At 37.6% G+C, this 21,590-nt stretch overlaps 2 protein-coding genes across 2 annotated transcripts; both read left to right on the top strand.

Annotated features, from left to right (window-relative positions):
- Positions 1 to 1,014: 1,014 nt before the first annotated feature.
- On the top strand, positions 1,015 to 4,494 carry LOC145601548 (APO protein 1, chloroplastic-like). The gene is made up of 4 exons (XM_081657586.1): positions 1,015 to 1,335; positions 1,750 to 1,852; positions 2,752 to 3,161; positions 3,486 to 4,494. Exons 2-4 carry the CDS (start codon positions 1,757 to 1,759, stop codon positions 4,315 to 4,317), a joined length of 1,338 nt encoding a protein of 445 aa, XP_081513712.1. The 5' UTR covers positions 1,015 to 1,335; positions 1,750 to 1,756; the 3' UTR covers positions 4,318 to 4,494.
- Positions 4,495 to 11,098: 6,604 nt separating this feature from the next.
- On the top strand, positions 11,099 to 15,794 carry LOC145602812 (CDT1-like protein a, chloroplastic). Its single transcript, XM_081658965.1, has 8 exons — positions 11,099 to 11,323; positions 11,477 to 11,596; positions 13,357 to 13,591; positions 14,197 to 14,832; positions 14,958 to 15,091; positions 15,288 to 15,331; positions 15,405 to 15,495; positions 15,606 to 15,794. The coding sequence occupies exons 1-8, from the start codon at positions 11,163 to 11,165 to the stop codon at positions 15,661 to 15,663; spliced, it is 1,479 nt and encodes a 492-aa protein (XP_081515091.1). The 5' UTR covers positions 11,099 to 11,162; the 3' UTR covers positions 15,664 to 15,794.
- Positions 15,795 to 21,590: the final 5,796 nt, after the last annotated feature.

The raw sequence follows: 21,590 nt of genomic DNA, 5'->3' as shown, positions 1-21,590 counted from the left end.
ATGAGCATGGTTAAATACTTGCACTGTTGTTTAGTCCGATGTTATTTGCTGCGCTACTATAATCCCAAAAATCTTGTATGAGAACAATAGGCTAATGCTTATATCAACACTAATATGCTTGTAGCTAGTAATGTACTGCAACAATTTTTGGAGAATATACAGAGTACATTGCATGACACATCCGAAGAGGAAAAAACAACTGAGGAGTATGAACGAAAGAAAGGTTTTCCAGTCAATCAAGGCCATGATTTGCCATCCAATTAGCGGCTCACTTTACTTCCCAATACTAATGTGCTAAGTAGACTTCCCATTTCGTTAGTTAATGTGCTAAGGAGACTTCCCTTTTCGTTAGTTTGATCAAATTGTAGTGATTCATCGCATGTACTGATGTACACACTGACTACTCGTAAAGTCTTAATGGTATGCTGGATTGTTTTGTTTAAACCTGGACGTCGTTTGGTTGACAAGAAAAAATGTAGGAAATTTAGAATTCCTTCTTAGGGCCTGTTCACTTTTACTGAGCTGAATTGAACTGAACTGATTGGAGCTGAACTGAAATGAACTGAACTGATTGGAGCCGAACTAAACTGAACTAAGCTGAAATGAATATTTTATGAGAGAAGGAAATTAGGAGCTGAACTGAACTGAACTGATTGGAGCTGAACTAAATTGAACTGAACTGATTAGAGCTGAACTGAACTCAAATTAAGTAAATGTAAACAGGCCCTTAGTCTAGTTGGCAGGTAATAGAGAAAATGCAATTTCATGGAAAGTTAATAATCCTAGTGCTCAGTTTGTTTTGATGAAAAATATTTTCAATGATTATTCAAAGAAAACAACAATTAATTTTTTTTTTTCGCTTAAAACTAAGAGTGAAAATATAACGATAGATGAGAGAAAAGATTAAAATTATATATTTTCCATAAAACATTTTAGTACATGAAAACAAAAACTCCTAACCCCCTCCAACAATTGAATTGGCTAACCGAACCCCTCGTAGGCTCTTAGCATTGCGATTTGGTTAATAAAATTTTTTGTGGCCAAATTTAGTTTTAACTGTCGTGAGTCGTGAGTCGTGAAGCTTCAATCAATATTACCCTGACCTCTGACCAGTGACCCCAATCGCTTAAACCACTGACGCACCCCCTTCCTGTTCCGCTCAGCGCTCCGGCGACACTATTAGCCGCCGCTCTCTGCTTGTCCCTCTCCTCGCTATAAGCTGACTCTTCTTGTGCACTCGCCATTTCACCACCTCGCCACTCCAGCGTTGCTTTTTACAGTCTCACCGCTAACTCCGCCATTTACACGACAGTACTATCGTCTCTCCTTCCAAAGGTTAGGTCTCATGGATTAATTACTTCTTTTCTTGGATATAATTGAATATCTTCATTGATTACCTTACTTTCAAACCCTTGGAGTTTTTACGAATTTCTCCGTTCCTACTGCTTAATTGAGAAATAGAAATTGTTGGATAAGATTATAAATTCATACTTAACTCTTAAATTTGTGGAATATTAATATACTTTTTTTTTTTTTTTTTTTTGAGGGGGAATATTAATATACTTTGTTTTGATTGGTTTCTGGCAATTTAGGTTTTGATTCAGCAGTATTATACTGTTATGAACAATTTATTTTTTTTATAATGATTGATATGTGTTAGTTGTGCCATTTGATATAATTATATGCATTGCTTCTCGAATCTCGAATTAGGAAGTTGATGAAGTTAGCCTGTTTTGGTTATGAATGCAGGAGTGTGATGAATGTTGCTGCCCTATGTTATAAGGTCCCTCATTCTCTTACTACTGGAGCTATGGCTTCTTCCAGTAGACTGTTAATGGTCTATCAGTGTCCGGTAAGGCGCTCGTGTTTTCTTATTTTGCATTATGTTGGGGAAAAGAATAGATTTCATTGAAGTAACTTGAGGCATTTAGGTATCGTCATGCTTTAATAGACGCGTAGTAGGTATCCTTATTAGATAAAGAAACTCTTATAGCCTAATTCCTAATATTGCTGAGAGACTACTTGCGTATATATGCTAGACCCTTGATCCTAATGGCAGTAGATGCGCCTAACGTGTTGCTGAAAATAATTTTGATCTAGTACATTGCAATCCAAAGAATGATGACATGTACATCATAGACTGCTTTGCAAACAATTAAGTAGAGATTGATTAGCAAGATTTTTAATTTACTCCTTTGTTATAGTTCATGAATCCAAAGTTGCTTTTGTTCAGAGTTCCAATGATGTTGAAAGTAGACCCAAGAGTCAAGGAAAAATCTTAGGACTATTACAGTGTTCAGATGTTCAATGTTTGTTTTTGCAATTTTATGACATGCTTTGTTTCGAACAAGGAATTCAGTGGTAGGATTAACTCTCTTCATTCTTCATTCATAAGTAAGCATTTTGCGTGTCTGTGTGTGTGTGTGTGTGTGTGTGTGAGGGTGACTGGAAATTAGCATCCCAGTGCAGTGCAAAATATTATGTAATAAAAGTCCCAATTTCCATACCTACCTTAAGCGACACTTTTTTAATGGAGGGAGTACCCTTTTCAGGTTTCATTGTTCTAAACTTCTACATTGTAAGAATATATTCGAAGTAGGTGGTATTGTTGATGGCACTGGTTAAAGGCTATATTTTTTTCACCTCTCACCTTATATATACTCGAGTTTTTATATTGAAGTGGATTTTCTATACCACTTTCTGAATTTATACCTGTTCTAAGGACTCATTTGGGGTTCCATTTGACTGTAGGGTGTACATCAAAGGCCTCATACAGAAAAGTTACCAAAACAATCTCTGAGAATCATCTGTTGGAAGCAGAGGCAGAAAAGTGATCGGTCAGTGAATGAGGAGAGATTTTCATCAAAAAAGTCTTATCGGTCAGTGAAAAAGGAGGTACTGCCACAGAATGTGGATCTTCCACCTGTATTACCCAAAAAAAAGAAAAAACCCTATCCAATCCCAATAACAGAAATCCAGCGGATGGCACGGGCTGACAAGAAACTTGCTCAAATGGGTATAGAAAAGGCACTTGAACCTCCTAAGAATGGTATACTAGTCCCTGAACTGATTCCTGTTGCACATGAAGTTCTGAATGCATGGGAGGGTCTGATTAGAGGTCTTGCACAACTCTTGCATGTAGTTCCAGTCTATGCTTGTAGGTAAGCTTGATTTTGTTTTCTTATTACTGTAGTTTATTTTATTTTGCTATCATTATGAACTTTTTAGCAAATAAAATATGGATAAAAATCTCTCTTCAAATTATTATATTTGGTGTAAAAAACTCCAGGTTTTAGTTTTGGTTTGTGATTTTCACTTTTCAGATTTGTGATTAGCCTACTATATATATCAATAATTCTTAAGTCAGCAATGTGAACACTCCTATACAAACACTTCAAAACTAGTAGCTCATACAGTTTGATTTGAGAGTGAATGCGGTTAGTGTCATAAGTCACGAATTAGATGATTCATTGATTCTTTTGCAGTGAGTGCTCTGAGGTTCATGTTGCTGAGACTGGGCATCAAATACAAAACTGCAAGGGCTCAAGCAGCAATAAGCGTCAAGGGCTTCACTTATGGGTCAAGGGATCAATCAATGATGTGATTATTCCTACCGAGTCATACCATCTCTATGACCCTTTTGGTCGACGAATTAAGCATGAAACCAGGTTCGATTATGATCGGATCCCTGCCATTGTTGAACTCTGTATTCAAGCTGGTGTTGATGTACCAGGTTACCCGTCACGCCGGAGAACCAAACCTATTCGAATGATTGGGAAGAAAATAATTGACCGAGGTGGGTACCTTGAGGATCCTACACCTAAACCTAGAGATTCCTCTGCACTCCTAAGCTATGATACACACGGTGCTTTGTTGAGGTTTCCACCTCCACCACCCTCAGATCTGTCTAGGGTTGCTCAAGAAACAATGAATGCATATGAAACTGTTGCAAAGGGTGTGAGAAGGTTGATGACGAAGTATTCTGTCAAAGCATGTGGATATTGCCCTGAAGTTCACGTTGGTCCATGGGGTCATAATGCGAAGCTCTGTGGGGAATTTAAGCACCAGTGGAGGGATGGGAAGCATGGTTGGCAAGATGCAACTATTGATGAATTATTCCCGCCAAATTATGTTTGGCATGCTCGAGATCCTGGAGGACCCCCAATGAGGACTGCGCTCAAGCGATTTTATGGGAAGGCTCCTGCTGTTGTTGAAGTGTGTCAGCAAGCTGGTGCCGTGGTTCCTAAGAGGTATGAACCCATGATGAGGCTTGATATTGTGCTTCCTGACAGTGAGGAAGCTCGCTTGGTTGCCTGATATGACAGTGGAGGTCTTGTATAAGTAGCACTGTAGCAGAGGAGGGCTTGTAAACTATCAGTTATAGTACGATGGATTTGTAAATATGTGTACTTCATTTTCCATGTGTGATAATCAAATTTAGGACTCATCCAATGTTAAAACAGTTAAATTTTATTATATACTTTGTATGTGAAATGCTGTAAATTGTTAGAGTTGAACTATTCCATTAGGAAGTACTTGTATTTTTTAATTTGTTTTTCCAATCAAATAAAAAGTGAATGAACTCATTGAGAGGTAATTATTAATTAATACTGTATTACTGTAAAAGAAAAGACAGCTTACTCGTTTGAAATTTGCTCATGGAAAGATTGATATTGTAAACTCGTAATACAATGCATTGTTTAGACTAGATTTCAAATAATGTGTGCCCGATTCAAATTGTGTCCTTTATAGAGTAGCTTTCTGCATGCATTCGAGCATACCCACAGGCCACATGCTCTATAGTTTATATGAATGGCTGAAGGACTTGGTGTACATTGGTGCATGTATTAATCCACATTTTTTGAGAAACTTTTGAGGTTTCGGGCCCAGTGGCAAAAAGAATAGAGACCCTAAGGATATATCTAGGGGTCATATAATGCCGTTTGAAACCATATACGATCATTATATGTTGTCATAAACGTACGTGGTAGGCTAGAATAAACGAAATCACTGCAAGTTGTGAACGGGTAAAATGACCGGTCAAGGGCATATTGGATGGTTCCACCGACCCAATTGGACACCCGAAGGGTATAAGGGACCATGATAAACATCTCGGCAATTTTTATTTCCGGACGAAAAAATATCAAAAAAATAACAAAATTGAAGGCTATAATCCACGCTTTTAGAGAAAATATTGAGGTTTTGGGGCCCGGTGGCGAAAAGCCTTGAGACCCTAAGGGATACATGTCGGAGCCATATAATGCCATTTGAAACCATATATGATCATTATATGTTGTAATAAACGTCCGTGGTAGGCTTGAGTTTACGAAATCGGTGCAAGTTGCGAACGGGTAAAATGACCGTTTAAGGACATATTGGATGGTTCCACCGACCCAATCGGACTCCCGGAGGATATTAGGGACCATGGCAAACATCTCAGCAATTTTTATTTCCGAGCGAAAAAAGGTCAAAAAATTACAAAATTAAAGGCTACAATCCACGCTTTTTGAGGAAATTTTGAGATTTCGGGTCTGGTGGCGAAAAGCCTTGATACCCTAATGGATACATCTTGGGGTCATATAATGTCGTTTTAAACCATATATAATCATTATATGTTGTCATAACGTCCGTGGTAGGTTTGAGTTTACGAATTCACTACAAGTTATGAACGGGTAAAATGACTGTTTAAGGGCATATTGGATTGTTCCACCGACCCAATTGGACTCCCGGAGGGTATTAGGTACCATGGTAAACATCTCGTCAATTTTTATTTCCAGGTGAAAAAAGGTCAAAAAAATTACAAAATTGAAGGCTATAATCCACGCTTTTAGAGAAAATTTTGAGGTTTCGAGGCCCGGTGGCAAAAAGCCATGAAACCCTAAGGGATACATGTTGGGGTCATATAATGCCGTTTGAAACCATATATAATCATTATATGTTGTCATAAACGTCCGTGGTGGGCTTGACTTTACGAAATCGGTGCAAGTTGTAAACGGGTAAAATGACTGTTTAAGGGCATATTGGATGGTTCCACCGACCCAATTGGACTCCCGGAGGATATTAAAAACCATGGTAAACATCTCGGCAATTTTTATTTCGGGGATGAAAAAAGGTCAAAAAATAACAAAATTGAAAGCTATAATCCACGCTTTTTGAGGAAATTTTGAGGTTTTGGGGCCCGGTGGCGAAAAGCCTTGAGGCTCTAAGGGATACATATTGGAGCCATATAATGCCGTTTGAAACCATATATAATCATTATATGTTGTCATAAACGTACGTGGTAGGCTTTAGTTTACAAAATCGGTGCAAGTTGCGAACGGGTAAAATGACCGTTTAAGGGCATATTGGATGGTTCCACCGACCCAATTGGACTCCTAACAGGTATTAGGAACCATGGTAAACATCTCGACAATTTTCATTTTCGAGCGAAAAAATGTAAAAAAATTTAAAATATTTAAGGCTATAATCCACGTTTTTTGAGGAAATTTTGAGGTTTTGGGGCCCAGCGGCGAAAAGCCTTGAGACGCTAAGGGATACATCTCAAGGTCATATAATGCCGTTTGAAACCATATATAATCATTATATGTTGTCATAAACGTCCGTGGTAGGCTTGAGTTTACGAAATCGGTGCAAGTTGCAAACGGGTAAAATGACTGTTTAAGGGCATATTAGATGGTTCCACCGACCCAATTGGACTCCCGGAGGATATTAAAAATCATGGTAAACATCTCGGCAATTTTTATTTCGGGGATGAAAAAAGGTCAAAAAATAACAAAATTGAAAGCTATAATCCACGCTTTTTGAGGAAATTTTGAGGTTTTGGGGCCCGGTGGCGAAAAGCCTTGAGGCCCTAAGGGATACATATTGGAGCCATATAATGCCGTTTGAAACCATATATAATCATTATATGTTGTCATAAATGTACGTGGTAGGCTTTAGTTTACAAAATCGGTGCAAGTTGCGAACGGGTAAAATGACCGTTTAAGGGCATATTGGATGGTTCCACCGACCCAATTGGACTCCCAACAGGTATTAGGAACCATGGTAAACATCTCGACAATTTTCATTTTCAAGCGAAAAAATGTAAAAAAATTTAAAATATTTAAGGCTATAATCCACGTTTTTTGAGGAAATTTTGAGGTTTTGGGGCCCAGCGGCGAAAAGCCTTGAGACGCTAAGGGATACATCTCAAGGTCATATAATGCCGTGTAAAACCATATATAATCATTATATGTTGTCATAAACGTCCATGGTAGGCTTGAGTTTTCGAAATCGATGCAAGTTGCGAACAGGAAAAATGACCGTTTAAAGACATATTGGATGGTTGCAACGACCCAATTGGACTCCCGGAGGATATTAGGGACCATGGTAAACATCTCGGCAATTTTTATTTCCGAGCGAAAAAAGGTCAAAAAATTACAAAATTGAAGGCTATAATCCACGCTTTTTAAGGAAATTATGAGATTTCGGGCCCGATGGCGAAAAGCCTTGAGACCCCAATGGATACACATTTCGGGGTCATATAATGCCGTTTTAAACCATATATAATCATTATATGTTGTCATAAACGTCCGTGGTAGGCTTGAGTTTACGAAATCACTGCAAGTTGTGAACGGGTAAAATGACCGTTTAAGGGCATATTAGATGGTTCCACCGACCCAATTGGACTTCCGGAGGATATTAGGGACCATGGTAAACATCTCGGAAATTTTTATTTCCTCAAAATCCACGCTTTTAGAGGAAAATTTGAGATTTTGGGGATCGGTGGCGAAAAGCCTTGAGACTAAGGGATGCATCTCGAGGCCATATAACGCCGTTTAAAACTATATATATATTCATTATATGCTGTCATAAACGTCCGTGGTAGGCTTGAGTTTTCGAAATCGGTGCGAGTTACAAACGGGAAAAAGGACCGTTTAAGGACATATTGGATGGTTCCAACGACCCAATTGGACTCCCGAAAGGTATTACGGATCATAGTAAATATCTCGGCAATTTTTATTTCCAAGCGAAAAAAGTCAAAAAATTTTAAAATTGAAGGCTATAATCCACGCTTTTTGATGAAATTTTGATGTTTCGGGCCCGGTGGCGAAAAATGTTGAGTCCCTAGGGGATACGTCTTGAGGACATATAATGTCGTTTGCAGCCATTTATGATCATTATATGTTGTCATAAACGTACATTGCAGACTTGGGTTTACGAAATCACTACAAGTTGTGAACGGGTAAAATTCAAGTTTAAGGGCATATTGGATGGTTCCATCGACCTAATTGGACTCTCGGAGGGTATTAGGGATCATGGTAAACATCTCGGCAATTTCTATTTAAGGGCGAAAAAAGGTTAAAAAATTACAAAATTGAAGGCTATAATCCACGTTTTTTTAGGAAATTTTTAGGTTTAGGGGCCTGATGGTGAAAAGCCTTGAGACCCTAAGGAATACATCTCAGGGTCATATAATGCCGTTTGAAACCATATATAATCATTATATGTTGTCATAAATGTCCGTGGTAGGCTTGAGTTTACAAAATTGGTGCATGTTGCGAACGGGTTAAATGACCGTTTCTGGGCATATTGGACAATTCCACGACCCAATTAGACTTCCGTAGGGTATTAGGGACTATGGTAAACATCTCGGCAATTTTTATTCTCGGGCGAAAAATGGTCAAAAATTACAAAATTGAAGGCTATAATCTACGCTTTTTAAGGAAATTTTGAGGTTTTGGGGCCCGGTGGCGAAAAGTGGTAAATTTGATGTCTATAATCCACCCCATTGTTCGAGTACAGTTTGGGTTCATATCATTGTCGGTTAAGGTCGGGTCCTCGGGTTCAATTCGAGCCAAATTCAAATCGGTTTTAATTTTAGGTTCGAGTTGTGTGTGAGTCAGGTTTGAGTGGGTTAATAGATGGTACATTCGGGTTTAATTTAGTGTTGAGTTGGGTTTTGGTTCAAGTTCAATTCCAATAATTATCGATGTGCTGAGTTGAACCTATATAATTACGCCTTCCATAATTTGATCAACATTATCAATATTTTATTAAACCTATATATGAGTAATAGAGAACAAAAGGTATACAAGCTGAATCGGATTGTGAATTTACAGATTTGTACCAGTATATAAGTTTAACAAAAGGCATATAAATTTTATTAAACCTTCCATGACTCGGGTGCAGGTTCTAATTGGGTCGGGTACTAGTTCAGGTTCAGATTGTTGTTGGTCGGATTAACTCAGTTTACGGTTACTCTTAGGTCGGGTGTAGGTTCGGGCTCATGTCAAAAAGTGTTAAATCAAATCGGTTGTCGGTTAACATCAGGTTAGATTCAGGTCGGGTTACAGGTCATTGGTTTCACCCCATTGTCCGGGTACAGGTTGGGTTCAGATCATTACCGGTTCAGGCCGGGTTCTCGGATTGGGTCAGTTTTTGACAGCTCTACATGTATCAATGTATACTTTTTATTAACTGCTTACTCTTAACTATTAATTATCAATTTAGCCGGTTATGGACATATATCATGTTGTTCAAAGTCACCATAGGAATTTATGTTACCGACCAGTAAGCGTACATGATTCAAAACAATCTATTATGACCATGAGGTGCATCCCTCACCAATCACCAATACTTGAGTCATCAACACCAGATCACGAAATCTTCATAATTGGTCAAAAATCGTGGACTACAAGTTTATAACAAGCACTCTTGACTATTTAAAGGCAAAATAGATGGTTATGACCTCCCAAATGGCCTTCCAAGGTGTCGTGGGATTCATGAATGAACCAAGATCACTTTTCTTTCCGGGTCCGAAAATGTCATAAATTCTACTAAATTTAACGCTATAATCCACGTTTTTAGACCAATTTAGAGGTTTTGAGATCCGGTGTCAAAAAATCTCGGGATTATAGGGAATACATATCGAAGTCATATAATTATGATTAAAACCATACATGACCATAGTCAGTCATATAAAGTCACGTGGTAGCTAGCCTTAATTAATTAAAGGTGGTAAGTTGTAATGCAATTTAAAGGCAAAGTAGACGTTCCACCCACCCAAATGAACTCCCGGGGACTATGGGAAGCACCTAGACTTTTTTTTCCTTTTGGGTAAAAAAAGTCAAATTTTGTTCAAAACCGAAAGATATAAACTACACATTTGGACCAATTTTGGAAATTTTTCCATAATTGAAGTGAATGCGTGGGTTGTCATAGGGATCATATAAGTTGTTTCAAACCATAAAAGGCATATCAATAGGTCTATAAAGTTCAAATAATGAATATTGTATGTGGCTATTTTGTATTTATGATGTATTGGCAGTAAAAAGTTGCAAAAGGTAGTTCTTTGGATTACTCGACAACTTCAGTCCGTCCTTTCAAGTTTGTCATTTCCAGAAGGTTTCTCGGGATGTGGTCTCTCCGGCTCATAGCCTAGCTTCTCGTGCTAGGACAAGACAGTTACTTCATTACTCTTTCTAGTTCTAGTTTTAGTTGTTCTTTGTTTTTTCTGAGTTGATCTTTGTCAAAATTAAAAAAAAAAAAAACCTTCCAATAACAACCAACTTGGCATCTTGATGATCCCGTTAAGGTGCACGGAGTTCTTCATCTTCATTTGTGTTTGTATTATTCCCAAAATTCATTAGTCACCACTATGAGCTTACATGTAACTGACTTGTGAGCATATATGATTTCAAATATCCTTTTATGACTATACTGCACATCCTTCATTTGTAATTGAGTTTTCATCACTTTGTCCCGAAATCTTCTAAACTGGTTAGTAAAAGGAAACATTTTTACCCTTTTCAGGATAGGAAATTAGTTACAACTCTTATCAGTTATAGATAATTCAAGTTATTACAGAAGAAACTTTCTCTACTGACGGAGTAAGAACTAAGAAGTCCTTGCTAATGGTTTCAAAAAAAAAAAAAAAAAAAAAGTCCTTGCTAATTTAGCGGCAAATCTTACGTGGCACACTGACACGTCATAATCCACATCAGATTTGGCGCTCATAACGGTCCACATCTGTTATTCACAGTAACACACCCTAGTTTTCCCTAGAGATACGACCGGGTGCTGCAACAGTACAACTATTTAAGTTTTCTCTCCCTAATTAATCGCATCAAATTCAGATTTGTTTTTTTTAGTGCCGTTACTAAAACTTACCCTAATCGGAAATGGAATCACAGCCGTCGGATTCACTCACAACGCCGGAAAAAACTTCGCCGGCGACGAAACCTCAGCCGTCCGATCAAGTAAGCTCTAGAACTCCGATGAAGCTTCCACATCCTCCTCAAAGATTCAAATATCATCGTCGTTCTGTTCGATTGCCGGAAAAGTAATCTCCTTTTACTTTGCAATTTCTTTAATATATTGTCATTTTATTGCATAATTTTTCTTTCAATATTGTCAATTAAAGTTCTATATTTTGTTATTTTGTTTTGATTTTTTTTTTTTCTGATAAATTGTTTTGATTTTTTTTGGAATGAAGGTATGAGATGTTATTGAAGTTTTTCGATGCATTGGATGCTTCGTTGAAATTGCTTCGCTTGCGGAATTCAATTCCTTTGTTTGGGAAGATTAGGGTTATGATTGAAAATATGTCTGAGAGGTATAATTTCTAATTTTAGTTTTTATTTTTATTTTTTCAATTTACTGCATACATTTTAGTTTAGCTTAGTTTCTGGGAATGTTGAACTAATCTGTTTAAATCTGCCTAAGTTTTGATGATTTTGCCATTGTTGTTGCCTTGTTGGTCTTATTTGTAGTTTGATACTTCTGTTCATACTTTGAAACCCTCATTTTACCCCTCCTCTTCTTTGATACCGCATATGTTTTTATAACCTTAAATCAGAAAGTAGTAGCTTGAGCTCAACAATTGTGAAAGGAGTGACATCAACCTGAATTGTTGCTTGGTAATTTGTAATTGTCGGGCTTGCAAAAAGTGCTCAACTTGGGACTTGGGAGCCAATGTAGGGCATAGTTTCTTGTGCATTTGACTAATGGACTTAATTATTCATTTGGGGATTGCTAAATGAACAAATGAGCAAAATAAATAAATAAATAAATAAAAATCGAGTGAGGTTTATTGAGGTATATGGACGTGCATGAGGATGATGCAATGTATCTTAAGGGATGGAGGAGGAGGATGGTTGTTGATGACTACACAGAATAATCAAATTTGGTTCATGTAGCTAACCTCACTTATGGGATTAAGGCTTTGATTGATTGATTGAGGTTTAGGGGGAACTTGGGTAGTGGCGGATCTTAATGACTCTCTTTTGGGGGGCCAAGTATATTGTATTTGCTCTTTTTTATATTTACAACACTGAAAATTTTATGCTATTCACACAAACTTACCTTTGTGATAATACATTAGAAAAAAACATTGGTGTATCATGTTAGGCTTTACTTGGATAATCTATATATACGAAGTATATGCTAAATTATTATAACAAAATTAACGACACAAAATGTGCGTTAGTTAGTATGAAATTTCTAACGACATTGCTATTAAAAAAACAATGAAAAAAGTATAAATCTATTTCATTATTATAATTTATAAAGCTTATCAAATTAAAGTGAAATATATACAAAGTATATAGATTGATTACAATGAAAAAATAGCTAGTACATGAAATGTCATTAAAATTTTTAGAAATGAGACTTGAACAATTGTATCATTAAAAAAAAAGGAAAGATTAAAATAATTGATTGATTGATATAATTCATAATAGTATGAAAAGTAGTTATTGTGAAGCCATCAAGTAGTGGGATTATACCAATAAAGGAATACATTTCTTAAAAAAATAAAAAGGAATACATGGAATATGTGGATATGCAGTAGGAAATACTAGCTTGTTATTGGTTGAAATGTGATGCAAGGACCTTAGCTATAACTTTAGTAGAATACATTTTGGATCAAAATCTAAGGGGGGCCAAGCCCTGGCATGCCCCTTAGATGATCCGCCAGTGGACTTGGGGGACAAGGGATGGGGTACATAAGCTTGTCATGTTAACCAAAAGCTGAATCTTTACAAAAGAAAGGCTTTCGATCTTAATGCTGTTTTACTCGTACAAATTTACAATGTGCCTTTTGTTTACCAATCAATCTTACATTATGAAATTATAACCTCACGACTTCTTCTGTTCAACTATTTCCCCTATTTTGGGAAGACCAATATTGTTAAATATCCTCAAACTCTTGGGTATCAGATGTGATATTTCTGTGTCTCAATAAAAAATTAAGTTAACCCCTATATATGTGCAGCCTTAATGCTAATTGGTAAAAACCTCCAGGAAGTTTGTTTCCCAAAGACCTAGCAGATTGATTTTGAGTGGTCGTAATTTTATAACTTGGATGATATATAGGAGGTTTACTCATCAACATTTGGCGCAATTGAAGTTTCTTTTGCCAGAGGAGATTGGAATTAGAAAAGTCTTGATGGCTGACGAGGAGACTCGCTGCATGGAACATGATCTTCATCTCTCATTGACTATCAATAGGATGACCCGTGAAGACAAAAGGAAGCGAGGAAGTAAGCACCCCTGTTTGAGGGATCTCTTCATTTCAAAGCTTTTGGATTTTGTAAGAGATCATCCTGAGGTAAACATTGCATACTTGTGTTTTTCTTTTTATATCTTCCTGATGGAGTATGTCTAGCAAATTATTAATCAGAAAGAGCTACTTGAGTATATATGTCTGCATCATGCTTCCGTAATGATTCACACCAAGTATTCAATCCCTTACTTCGTAATGATTCCGTAAGTATTATATAAAAAGATATTAAATCCTAAAATTTGTAATGATTCACACCAAGTATCCAATCTTCCACTTCATCCATCTGTGTTTGAGTATATATGTCTTCATAATGTTTCCGTATAGCTCTTTGAACAAGTCTTGTAAAATCTTAGAAATTGAAATGCATCATTTTGAATGGAGAGGGTGAAGTCCAGTTCAGTCAATGCATTGTTCAGGTTCTGTACGTACATACCTTTCTATCTGTCATTCTCATTTTCTGTGGAAAGGAAGATGTTAGAACTTCCATGGGTTGATATGCACGTGGAATACAAGGCTCTAAGCTTGAGTTCTCTTCCCTTGGTTTATTGTAAAACTAATGGAAACCGTTGGATAAATAATGTTTTCTATGTACATGTTAATTCTGATATTCTGATTTGAATAGTCATAGTAATATCTGATTCTGAATGAAGGGCACTGATATACCTGAGGAGAGTCTTCCTGAGCCATTTAACCAGAAGAAGCGTGATCTGCTGTTACATTCCTTCAAACAATCAAGTGCAAGCTCTCGCATTCAGAAATTTGCTAGTGTAGAAGAGTCAGATGCAGCTCAGGCATCCCATTTTTCTCCATCTTTCAGGAAGCATTTTTCCATGGGAGGCTCATACAGTAAATCAAGGAACAGTCTCCAGAGTGCATCAGATTCCTCAGACAATTTACAATCAATGTATGGTTCTAATCCATCTTTGGACAGAGATGAAGTGGAATCTGCAACTCTTCAACCTGAGACTGTGTCATGTAGGCTACCTGCTGGTCAAATCAAGCGGAAACCTTTTGTTGACAATGAAATTTGTTCTGCACATAGTGCTAAGATGAAGCAGGGAACACCTGTGAAATATGCTGATACTCCGATCAAGCCAGCTACACCAAGTTTGCAAACACCTAAGAGGTTTAGGCTGAGTGCAGATAAAGCATCTGATCTGCCTTCTTGCGCTAGGTCACTTAAATTCGAGGGCCCTTCGGGATCTGTAAATATTGATCTTCAAGTTGATGATGTTGAATGCTCTAATAATATTAGTGACATTCTTCCTGAGAACCTTTTACAGTCGGTACTGCTTTGTATTTTCTTTTTTGCTTCATAATGTCAATATAATATAAGTGATTTTGCAGCCCAATAAATTCTCAAATCTACTATTTGATCTTACATTTGACCTATTGATTTTGCTTTATGCAGATAAAGGAGAAAGAGAAAAGAACCATAGAGCTGGCAAAGAGGAAACAGATGATTAAGTGCCTTCCTAAGCTCTTCGACAGAATTTATATATTGTTTCAGAATCCCAAGTTTTCAGCTATAAAAAAAGAGGCACTAATTCGCAACCTGACTTGGTTGGAAGGAGTGAGGAAGGATATGAAGTGCATGGATTTACGTGAGGATGAAGTTTTGGATCGTAAGGGATGGAGGAGAAAAATTTATGTTGATGACTACACGGAATAATCATATTTGGTTCATGTTAGCCGACCCCACTTTTGGGATTAAGGCTTTGATTGATTGATTGATTGATTGAATTCGCAACCTGACTGAGTGTCATTTGGACATCACTGATGAAAGTGAGTACAGACTTTTAAATCACAAAAACTCCACTTTGAATGGAAATATACTGACTCAGAACTTTATTTACAGGTGAAATTGAGGAACAGCTAAAACTACTGCAAGAATTTATCCCTGAATGGATAGTCTGTAAGTTTTCACCATCGGGAAATGTACTTTACAGGTGAGAAATAATATCCTATTTGAACTTTCCTCGAGTTTTTTTTGTCGCCTGTTCTTATCATCATCGTAACTTCCTTGCACTTTGTTGTCAACTTGTCATGCACTTTGCAGAATCAACAAGGCATTAGATCCAAATTCGTTACGACTGACACTCGATAAAGCTATGTGACGACTGACGAGTGCTCCTATAACCTGCTGTTTTCCATAACATAATCCATGGTAAATATTGTATTTAATGTCACCTCTTCAGAAACTATAGGTAGCTGAACATTAGAATGTATCTATCTCTGCAAATTTGTACACGAGAGATGTTTTGGAAATCTTAGTATCACAGACTTGGTGTTCCCTCAAGTCTCTACAAGGGTTGTCAATTGTCCAAGGGGCAGAGCCCTTTACCACTTTGTTTCACTCTTTTGTCATGTTCAACGGCAAAGACGTGCTGAAAAGACAAGACCAATCTAAGTTTTTGCAAAATTCCCTTGTCTTCCGAGTTCATATCTTTGAAATATCATATGTTCAGGCTTAGCTTTGATTTGCTTTGTTTATGTGGGCCGTCGTCTAGGTTTTTTGAGCCATATGGATGTAATACTGTCCTATTTATGTAGTACTTCGTATATCTTAATTTTGATGTTACACCTGAGCAGAACCAAAGCTATTAGTATCATTGAAAGCTAGTGGACATCCTTGGAAGGTTGAATGACTAATGTTATAATTGTTGTTTGACTAGTTAGGTTGTTGCAGGAGAAACATCTTAATATAGAGAGGTAATTGCAGAAATTTTTTACTTGTATGAATAATTGTTTAATTATATAACTCATTCTAATCAGCTTACCAAATGGAGTGGAGATTTTAAAACCAAAACCCCTAACCTTGAGTTTTTGGCCATTAATTCTGGCAAAGGTAAAAGAAATACCATCTACTTCGTATATATCACGTTCTAAGAGGTTTTTGCCACCGGGCCCCAAAGCCTTGCCACCGGGCCCCAAAACCTTTCGCCACCGGGCCAAGATGTTTTTCATAGTCCCTAATACCTTTTTCCGGAGTTCAATTGGGTCGGTGGAACCATCCAATATGTCTTTAACCGGTTATTCTACATGTTCACAACATGCATTGATTTTGTAAACTCAAGCCTATCACAGAGTGTATGACAACATATAGTGAATTAGTGATCATATGTGGTTTCAAACGGCATTATATGACCCCACGATGTATCCCTTAAGGTCTCAAAGCTTTTCACACCGGACCCGAAACCTCAAAATTTTCTCATAAAGCGTTTATAGCCTTCAAATTTTATAATTTTTTGACCTTTTTTCACCCGGAAATAAAAATTGTCGAGAATGTTTGCCATGGTCCCTAATACCCTCCGGGACTCCAATTTGGTCGGTGGAACCATCCAATAAACAATCATTCTACCCGTTCACAACTCGTAGTGATTTTGTAAACTCAATCATACCACGAAGTGTATGATAATATATAGTGATCATATGTGGTTTCAAACGGTATTATATGACCCCCGATGTATCTCTTAGGGTCTCAAGGATTTTCGCCACCAGGCCCGAAACATCAAAATTTCCTCATAAAGCTTGGATTATAGCCTTCAATTTTGTAATTTTTTGACCTTTTTTTTGTCCATAAATAAAAATTTCCGAGATGCTTACCATGGTCCCTAATACCCTCCGAGAGTCCAATTGGGTCGGTGGAACCATCCAAGTTGTCAATTTACCCGTTCACAACTTGCAGTGATTTCGTAAACTCAAGCCTACCCCGTACGTTTATGACAACATATAATGATCATATATGATTTCAACCGTTATTATATGTCCCCGAGATGTATCCCTTAGGGTCTCAAGGCTTTTCGCCACCAGGCCTCGAAACCTCAAAATTTCTTCAAAAAACGTGGATTATAGCTTTCAATTTCGTAACTTTTTGACCTTTTTTCGCCCGGAAATAAAATTGCGGAGATGTTAACCATGGTCTCTAATATCCTCCGGGAGTCCAATAAGGTCGGTTGAACCCTCCAATATGCCCTTAAATGGTCATTTTACCCGTTCGCAAAATGCAAATATATTGTAAACTCAAGCCTACCACGTACGTTTATGACAACATATAATAATCAAATATGGCTTCAAACATCATTATATGACCCTGAGCTGTATCCCTTAGAGTTTCAAGGCTTTTCGCCACCGGGCCTCGAAACCTCAAAAGGCGTGGATTATAACCTTCAATTTTGTAATCATTTAACCTTTTTTTTCTCCGAAATAAAAACTGCCGAGATGTTTACCATGGTCTCTAATACCCTCCAGGAGTCCAATTGGGTCGGTGGAACCATCCAATGTGCCGTTAAACGATCATTTTACCCGTTCGCAACTAGCATCGATTTCGTAAACTCAAGCCTACCACGGACGTTTATGACAACATATAATGATCATATATGGTTTCAAATGACATTATATGACCCCGAGATGTATCCTTAGGGTTTTAAAGCTTTTTGCCACCAGACCTCGAAACTTCAAAATTTCTTTAAAAAAACGTGGATAATAACCTTCAATTATGTAATTTTTTGACATTTTTACGCTCGAAAATAAAAATTGCCGAGATCTTTACCGGGGTTACTAATATCCTCCGGGAGTCCAATAAGGTCGGTGGAACCATCCAATATGCCCTTAAACGGTCATTTTACCCGTTCGCAACTTGCACAGATTTCGTAAATTCAAGCCTACCACGGACGTTTATGACAATATATAATGATTATATATGGTTTAAAACGGAATTATATGACCCCGAGATGTATCCCTTAGGGTTTTAACGCTTTTCGCTACCAGGCCTCGAAACCTAAAAATTTTCTCAAAAAGCGTGGATTATAGCCTTCAATTTTGTAATTTTTTTACCTTTTTTCGCCCGGAATGAAAATGGCCGAGATGTTTACCACGGTCTCTAATACCTTCTGGGATTATATTGGGCCGGTGGAACCATCCAATATGCCCTTAAACTGTCATTTTACCAATTCGCAACTTGCACTAATTTCGTAAATTCAAGCCTACCACGGATGTGTATATCAACCTATGATGATTATAAATGGTTTCAAACGGCATTATATGACCCCGAGATGTATCCCTTATGGTTTCAAGGCTTTTCGCCACCGGGCCTCGAAACCTAAGAATTTCCTCAAAAAGCGTGGACTATAGCCTTCAATTTTGTAATTTTTTGACCTTTTTTCGTCCCGAAATAAAAATTGCCAAGATGTTTACCATGGTCTCTAATACCTACTGGGAGTCCAATTGGGTAGGTGGAACTATCCAATATGCCCTTAAACGGTCATTTTACCCGTTCGCAACTTGCATCGATTTTGTAAACTCAAGCCTACCACGAACGTTTATTACAACTTATAATAATCATATATGGTTTCCAACGTCATTATATGACCCCGATTTGTATCCCTTCGGGTTTCAAGGCTTTTCGTCACCAGGCCTCAAAACCTCAAAATTTCCTCAAAAAGTGTGGATTATAGCCTTCAATTTTGTAATTTTTTGACCTTTTTTTCGCCCGAAAATAAAAATTGTCGAGATGTTTACCATGGTCTCTAATACTCTACGGGAGTACAATTGGGTCGGTGGAACCATCTAATATGCCCTGAAACTGTCATTTTACCAGTTCCAACTTGCACCGATTTCGTTAACTCAAGGCTACCACGGACGTTTATGCCAACATATGATGATTATAAATGGTTTCAAACGGCATTATATGACCTTGAAATGTATCCCTTAGAGTTTCAAGGATTTTCGCCACCGGGCCTCAAAACCTCAAAATTTCATCAAAAAGCGTGGATTATAGCCTTCAATTTTGTAATTTTTTGACCTTTTTTCGCCTCGAAATAAAAATTGCCGAGATGTTTACCATGGTCTCTAATACCTACCGGGAGTCCAATTGGGTAGGTGGAACCATCCACTATGCCCTTAAACGATCATTTTACCGTTCGCAACTTGCAACGATTTTGTAAACTCAAGCCTATCACGAACGTTTATTACAACTTATAATGATCATATATGGTTTCAAACGTCATTATATGACCCCGAGTTGTATCCCTTCGGGTTTCAAGGCTTTTCGTCACCAGGCCTTGAAACCTCAAAATTTCCTCAAAAAGTGTGGATTATGGCCTTCAATTTTGTAATTTTTTGACCTTTTTTTCGCCCGGAAATAAAAATTGCCGCGATGTTTACCATGGTCTCTAATACTCTACGGGAGTACAATTGGGTCGGTGGAACCATCCAATATGTCCTGAAACTGTCATTTTACCAGTTCCAACTTGCACCGATTTCGTTAACTCAAGGCTACCACGGACGTTTATGCCAACATATGATGATTGTAAATGGTTTCAAACGGCATTATATACCCTCGAGATGTATCCCATAGAGTTTCAAGGATTTTCGCCACCGGGCCTCAATACCTCAAAATTTCCTCAAAAAGCGTGGATTATAGCCTTCAGTTTTGTAATTTTTTGATCTTTTTTCGACCGGAAATAAAAATTGCCGAGATGTATACCATGGTTTCTAATACCCTCCGCGAGTCCAATTGGGTCGGTGGTACCATCCGTATTGACCTTAAACAGTCACTTTACCCGTTCGCAACAAGCACTGATTTCGTACACTCAAGCTTTCCACGGAAGTTTATGACAATATATAATGATCATATATGGTTTCAAATGACATTATATAACCCCGAAATGTATTCCTTAGGGTTTCAAAGCTTTTTGCCACCGGACCTCGAAACTTCAAAATTTCCTCAAAAAACGTGGATTATAACCTTCAATTATGTAATTTTTTGACATTTTTACGCTCGGAAATAAAAATTGCCGAATGTTTACCAGGGTTTCTAATACCCTCCGGGTGTCCAATTGGGTCGGTGGAACAATCCAATATGCCCTTAAACGGTCATTTTACCCGTTCGCAACTTGCACATATTTCGTCAACTCAAGTCCACCACGGACGTTTATGACAATATATAATGATTATATATGGTTTAAAACAGCATTATATGACCTCGAGATGTATCCCTTAGGGTTTTAACGCTTTTAGCCACCAGGCCTCGAAACCTAAAAATTTCCTCAAAAAGCGTGGATTATAGCCTTCAATTTTGTAATTTTTTTACCTTATTTCGCTCGGAATAAAAATTGTCGAGATGTTTACCATGGTCTCTAATACCCTCCGGGAGTACAATTGGGCCAGTGGAACCATCCAATATGCCCTTAAACTGTCATTTTACCAGTTCGCAACTTGCACTGATTTCGTAAATTCAAGTGTACCACGAACGTGTATATCAACTTATGATGATTATAAATGGTTTCAAACGGCATTATATGACCCCGAGATGTATCCCTTAGGGTTTCAAGGCTTTTCGCCACCGGGCCTCAAAACCTCAAAAAAAGCATGGATTATAGCCTTCAATTTTGTAATTTTTTTACCTTTTTTCGCCCCAAAATAAAAATTTCCGAGATGTTTACTATGGTCTCTAATACCCTCAGGGAGTCCAATTGGGTCGATGGAACCATCCTATATGCCCTTAAACAGTCATTTTATCCGTTCACAACTTGCACCGATTACGTAAACTCAAGCCTACCACGGACGTTTATGACAACATATAATGATCATATATGTTTTCAAACGGCATTATATGACCCCGAGATGTATCTCTTAGGGTTTCAAATATTTTCGCCACCACGCCTCGAAACCTCAAAATTTCCTCAAAAAGCGTGGACTATAACCTTCAATTTTGTAATTTTTTGACCTATTATTGCCCTGAAATAAAAATTGCCGAGATATTTACCATGGTCTCTTATATCCTCCGGGAGTCCAATTGGGTCGGTAGAACCATCCAATATGCCCTTAAACTGTCATTTTCCCCATTCGCAACTTGCACCGATTTCGTAAACTCAAGCCGAGTACGGACGTTTGTGACAACATATAATGATCATATATGGTTTCAAACGAAAATATATGACCCCAAGATGTATCCCTTAAGGTATCAAGGCTTTTGCCAGCGGGCCTCGAAACGTCAAAATTTCCTAAAAAAACGTGGATTATAGCCTTCAATTTTATAATT

This window comes from Chenopodium album, chromosome 21 (assembly GCF_948465745.1).
Source record: "Chenopodium album chromosome 21, dcCheAlbu1.1, whole genome shotgun sequence".
Lineage (NCBI taxonomy): Eukaryota > Viridiplantae > Streptophyta > Magnoliopsida > Caryophyllales > Amaranthaceae > Chenopodium > Chenopodium album.
This window is presented reverse-complemented; position numbering and strand designations above follow the sequence as displayed.